The sequence below is a fragment of the Gymnoscopelus microlampas genome, assembly GCF_963454915.1.
Source record: "Gymnoscopelus microlampas genome assembly, chromosome: 15".
Taxonomy (NCBI): domain Eukaryota; kingdom Metazoa; phylum Chordata; class Actinopteri; order Myctophiformes; family Myctophidae; genus Gymnoscopelus; species Gymnoscopelus microlampas.
Genome location: NC_139952.1, coordinates 29779328 through 29785743, shown reverse-complemented (window position 1 = coordinate 29785743; position 6416 = coordinate 29779328). Strand labels below are relative to the sequence as shown.

At 39.7% G+C, this 6416-nt stretch overlaps 1 protein-coding gene across 2 annotated transcripts; it reads right to left on the bottom strand.

Moving 5' to 3' along the window:
- Positions 1 to 834: 834 nt before the first annotated feature.
- On the bottom strand, positions 835 to 5341 carry LOC311061915 (macrophage mannose receptor 1-like). 2 transcript variants are annotated; one of them, XM_084080620.1, is made up of 6 exons: positions 5237 to 5341; positions 4893 to 4929; positions 4297 to 4692; positions 3251 to 3669; positions 2823 to 2928; positions 835 to 2474 (listed from the first exon to the last, which is right to left on the bottom strand). In XM_084080620.1, the coding sequence occupies exons 2-5, from the start codon at positions 4927 to 4929 to the stop codon at positions 2827 to 2829; spliced, it is 954 nt and encodes a 317-aa protein (XP_083936746.1). In that variant the 5' UTR covers positions 5237 to 5341; the 3' UTR covers positions 835 to 2474; positions 2823 to 2826. The 2 variants fall into 2 exon arrangements, with proteins under 2 accessions (XP_083936746.1, XP_083936745.1); XM_084080619.1 differs by having other exon boundaries at positions 835 to 2928.
- Between the last annotated feature and the right edge of the window lie 1075 nt (positions 5342 to 6416).

Sequence of the window (6416 nt, the reverse complement as noted above, 5' to 3'; positions counted from 1 at the left end):
ACACTGCTCCACAATTAGGCCTGTCACAATTATTACATAATAATCCCTAATAGCAATTATTTGATTTCATTGCAATTATTTGAGATAATCGCAATTATTTTTGCACAATTGTCATAATCATTTCCATGACATTATTTGTCAAATCTACCCTGTGCATTTTCTTTAGCAAAGCGTACATGGCAGATACAGAAATGTATATTTTATGTTCCAATGTTCAATGTCAAAACACAATTAGATCGTTAATCGCAATTATTTGAATGACAATTAATCATCAGGCTACTCCTCAAAAAGATTCTTACGATCAGAAACATACACGTAGGTTTAGACTGGCACTTCATAAAGTCATTTAAAGTTGGTGTAACTATTTGAAAGGATAACAGGATAAGACTGGCCTCTTAATTTCCATACACAGGGAATGGAAGGTTTAATCGAGTGTGACCTTCCTCTCCTGATTTGTGTAAGCTATTACTGTGTGTGTGTGTGTGTGTGTGTGTGTGTGTGTGTGTGTGTGTGTGTGTGTGTGTGTGTGTGTGTGTGTGTGTGTGTGTGTGTGTGTGTGTGTGTGTGTGTGTGTGTGTGTGTGTGTGTGTGTGTGTGTGTGTGTGTGTGTGTGTGTGTGTGTGTGAGAGAGACGTTTTGTCTCATATGCTAATGGTGTAGCATAAGCATTACAGAAGAAAAAAGTGAAGCGGGCTCAAAGCAATTTAAAACTTTGTTTAATGTTCCTTTTTTGACAGGACACAATGACTACTAGTATTCATAAAAAAAACGTGTAAATATGATTCATGATTATAATGTTTTAATGAATAACATGGCATCATTAAATGTGCAACAATTAAAGGCCAAACAAAACAAAGGACATTTCAAAAGTACAGCAAGTAAGCATAAATAAGAAACAAAAGAACATCTTGCTAGCACAATTTCCTTCAGCATTACTTATTTATTACTTATTTATTTCTTATTTATTTGGGAAGGACAAGGTAAAAACAACAAGAAAGTGAATAGAACCCCTATCTTCCTTCCTTCTCTCTTTTTTCCCCATCAAATTCATTTATCTATTAGTGACAGTGCACAATAATCAACATGTCAGTTTTTACATCCATGTACTGTAAATGAGCCTGAGTTAGCCAAAAGCAAATTTTCATCTGTAGTCCCTGAGCAGGCTGTTAAAAAGTGGTGATAAAACTATCCATACAAAAACAGACATACTGTATCGATACAGTACAAGACAATTAACACAGTACAGGAGACAGAGCAATTAAAGTAAAATATGAGAAATGACACCAGTGACAAATAGTGCTGATAATTACCCATGATTAGACATTTGGTTTGCTTTAAGCCATATCTTAAGGTTGAATTTGAAGGTCCAATAGTTGGTAGTCTCTCTTACTTCGGTAGGGAGACTATTCCAGTGATGGGAGGCTCTAACAGAGAATATTGTTTTACCAAAAACACGTCTGAATGGTACATCACAGTCCCCTCTGGTAGTTGCCTTTGTTGCTTTGCCACCTCTTTCCCTTCGCTCAATGAACTGTTTCAGTGGTGGAGGTGCAAGCCCATTACAAAATGAGACCAGCATCTACAAAATGTTTAAAGCAGACAATCCTTGATTCTGATTGGCTGGTTTCTGTTAAGTAGATGTGATAAAAGACACTATAATCTACTCCTTAGATCAGCTTATATCTCTCCTCTATTCCTAACACACCAGCGTCCACATGGTGAGTTATTGCATTTACAACCTTGCTGGCCAGGAGGTTGATTCCCCTTAAATGGATACATCCATCCCCTCCCACCCATAACAGATGATCCATGAAATCTTGTATTGTATTAAACTTGAGAGCATAAGGTTCTCCCTTGGCGGGTCCTTGAAGTCCTTTCACAAAACATGGCAACCATTATTGGACCATATTGGCACCCTTATTGTTGAAGAAGAAGAGCTCAACTTTGAGTACAGTCTGATTCTATCAAATATCGTAAAGTTACAATGAGATTGAGTTAACAGTTAACTTTTGTTTCTCTGTGTGTTTGTATGGGAAAAGTTGACGTCCAGCACATAGCCATCTCAATGGACTGTCAAGCGTCAATGGTCTTTGTCAGGAAGTTGCTCTTCCTGGTAGCCGGGAACTACTTCCTTGTTGTTCTCGTATTGAATTATTAAGAACTGTTTTAATTGGGACGTTGCCATATTTGTAACCATTTTAGAAAAGCAATAAGCCACGCAAGGTTTCAGTTTACCTTATTTTATAATGGCTGAGCGGGTCGGAGGCACTCGGTTGGCGCCTCGGGCCTCACTAGTCCCTCAGCCATTATAAAATACTGTAAACTGTGACCTCTAGTGGCATACACTCCAAGCTCACAGTTTCTAAACATATATTTTGCCATCACATCAAAGGTTGATTAACAATAACCGATATAAAGCACAGTTCAGTCAAAGCATTCCAGGTTAGCCCATTCTGGACTTATTTTTTTTACCCCTGCCAAATTAAAATAAATGAAAAAATACAGTCAACACAAGACATTGCCATAAATGTTGGTGAGCTATTATGGTACAACTAAAATCATGCCGTTGATAACAACAACCCCCCCATAAGAAATCAAATCAGTATGCATGTATTAACTCTGACTTCCCCATTTTGGGCAAATAAAAAAATTATAAACACTTTCAAATGTATTAAATGTTTTCCAAAATAGCTGTTCTACAACTTCACAACGCATTGCGATGAAACGTCATTTGCGCTTACATGGGCAAGTATATATGATATGGCTTAAGTGATATACACACATAAGACTACTGCCATCTGAGCAAAGCCAAAAGGACATACCGCCTCAATTCTTCTTTTTTGGCTCCTTGTGGAAAATGTTCCCGTCTCTCTGGGTCCAGCGTAGCTTGAAATCGGACATCCCCTGCTTCTCCAACATAGCATGCACCTAGAGAGGAAAAAACAGACAACCTCTTGAGATCCTTCACAAATAACACAGGTATGTGTTCCTGAACTTTGAGAAGACACTTGCATTTCATCATGGTAGTGTCATGATCAGTGGGTGGGGACCCTGGCGCAGAACAAGTCCACAGAGAGTTAAGTTTAACAGAAAAGGGAAAGCATTGAATGGAATCAAGTTGAGGCTTCGGAAGATTTTCCAGTGCCATTGAGAGCGAGCATAACACACTGGTAAACGTTATGTCAGATTTCCACACATACTCCTTCAAAGTTTCCCTTTACGGCAAGGATTCTGTGGTCCACCATCTTACCTGCTGTAGAAGCTGACTCTGGACTTCTTGATCGTTCATATCAGCCCCGGAGCTGATCTTCACCTTGAGCCTCGCCTGGTGTTGAGTAGTGGTGTTCTCTTGGCAGACAAAAGGTAATTTCTTAGTGCACTGTACTTTAAACCACATCCCTGTGTTGGTGTTAATTGCAACACAGCTTGCATTTATATTTTTGGGCTGACCCACATCCCAGTGTGTGAAGTTGACACTCAGCTGCTCAGACCAATAAGCCCAGGGCTTTCTGTACAAACCAATCCAGGTCCATGCCCTTCCCACCTTTTTGGTAATCTCTGCATTCTCAGTTTCGTCCATCACACTGGCCAGATCCTTGTACACATCCCTACAGTATTCCTGAGCCTCAAACCAAGATCGCCTAGTGGCCTGGACAAAGTAAGCAGAACCTAGAACACAATGTGGAGTACAAAAAATACTTGAGTTTGAACTAAGAGAGTTTTATGCCCAAGACAAAGTGCTAGTTACTACTGTACATACTGTAAAGTAATAACTGGTTACATTCAAAATATAATCTATTACATATTACTTATCCTATAAATGAAAAATCTCTACACGCATGTCTGTAGTTCACTACATATTTCGAGAACCAGTCGACCGACCTCAAACTCGGCCCACGTGTCGCACAGGACCCGAGGGAGTTCAGTACTCGGTGTCGAGCCGGTCGGATAGGCGGTCGTCCAGAACCGCTGATCTGACCGCCTTTATGAGATTGCTAAAATCTTATTTGACAAATGTTCTGTTCATTTATTTAATCATTATACCCACTCTGATGCAATTGGCCAAAACCAAGCTATTACCTGGCCTCTATTGTTGGTTACAACACAATGAATGGCATCAATACCTGCTTGTCGCCATGTTTTCAACATTTTGTTAATTTTCTAAAAATCGATCCACAAAGTTGCAGATCGGTTACTTTCGCTTTTCGTTGTGCTGTGTATATATAGGGCCTATATAAGGGCCGGTGGTTAATAGACACATGAGACAATGCAGAAGACATAATTGTAAAGGCTCACCATTGTAGCAGATTGATTGGTATTTAGTATCACAGCGCAGATCCGACCAGTAACCGTGTGAATGTATGGCGGTACAAATCTGTTTGCCTTTGAAAAGATTAGGGTCGCCCTGCTGCCAGTTGGTAAAGTGTGTGTTTTTGTGATGGCCCGTGCTCTCCAGGGACCACGTCCAATTTCCCCTGTCATGAGAAAGTCCTATCCACGCAACCCCAGAATTCGGCTTATCCATGTGTAATTCACGATTCTTCAGAAGACTACTAATGTTCTCCATGTTGAGTAGGCTGGCCAGGTCATCGTAGTTGTTTCTGCAGTAACTCTGAGCTTCGGTCCAGGTCTTCTTCTCCGTCACATAGTGGAACTTTCTGACCGCCTCAGACGAGGACAGGCTCCACAAGCCTGTCAGGAGACAGAACTTCAGTGACAGAGAATTCATTCGCTGGTATAGAATTGTGTAATTCGAGCTTGTAATGGTCTGTAAGATCATGGTCAGTTCAAACAAGTTTGCTTGCACAAGAATGCATGAACACACACACACACACACACACACACACACACACACACACACACACACACACACACACACAAAGTTCTCTAACCTGAGAGAGTGAGGAAGAGCAATATTTCCCCCATCATCTTTTGAAACAGAAAAAGACAAAACATTACATTAAAATGCTTATTATTATTGTTGTTTTCACCTGTAATGACATGCCCTAAATAGGGAGGTTAGTTTTAAGTGATTAATGAATATATGGTTGCAGAAAGAAGACAATTGTCTATAAATCTGATTAATCTGCCCCCCCCCCCCCCCAAAAAAAAACATCCATAGGTGGAGGATGTATGAATAAAATACTTGAATTTTGAGGATAAATGGGAAAGCTAGAACCCCCAAAGACACCACTGAATATACCCAGTGTAAAACAGAGTATTTGGCCTACCTTACCTTTAGCAAAGATCCCACAAATTATCTTTTCTTCTTCAGTTTGTTCTACATTATGTCTTATTTCTCTCTGTCTCTCTGTCTCTCTCTGTCTGTCTGTCTCTCTCTCTCTCTCTGTCTCTCTCTCTCTCTCTCTCTTTCTCTCTGCTCGTATCTCTGATACCTGTTGAAATGTCTGTCCTTTACTCTTATTCCCTCAAGGAGGAGGAGTTGAAATAGCCTTTAATGATTTCCACCAATGCATTGATTGGAGGGAATAATTATGGAAATCTTGCGTCTTTTGAATATCTGGCTCTCCAGTTTCAGTTGAATTCCTCCTCTCAAGCTATGTTCCTAAATATCTAGGCCACCTAATACTGTGCAACCGTTTTTGAGGACTTTGCTGAAGTGGTCACTACATTGACTTTGACAGTGTAGTTATTGTTGGTGATTTAACATCCACTTGACAAACCCCAGGACATGTTCCGCAATTATTTGGAACAGTCCGTGCCTCAAAATCAAGTACAAAACATTTTATTGTTGATTGTGATTAACAATAGAAACGTGGCAGACATTATACAACGTCTGAATTCCTCCTCTGCCTTGATATTCTGCCAGTAGGCTTCTTTTTTTTTTAAATGCTTCAAACTGCATGGCCTCAGATCTTCTGCAAATAGTCAACACATCTATTCTCTCTGGTTTCTTCCCACAGGCCCTAATCTAGACACCTCAATTAACTTAAACCTAGTCTTAGTGAAACGGACTTGGGTTACAACTGTACTTTGACGAGCGTCTACACCAAATCTCCTCACCAGAAATAGCAGATTTAGCAAATGCCCTATGCGAAATTCAAATTTGAAAATAGCCGAAATACAAGCTCACAAATCGGCTTGAGCTTGTAGATCTGCTATTTAAAAATATATTTATATACATTTTACACGTTTTGAAAACTTGTGAAATGGGGACCTTCTGCATAACGAGTACTCTTACTTTTGGTACTTTAAGTACATTGTGATACCAATACTTATGTACTTTTACTCAAGTACATTTTGAATTCCGGACTTTTACTTGTAACAGAGTATTTATACATTGCAGTATTGGTACTTTTACTTAAGTAAAACATTTTAGTACTTTTCCCACCACTGGTAAATAGAGCAGATCTACAAGCTCGAAAGGCGTTGCTTCGCGCCGCTTGTGGATCTGC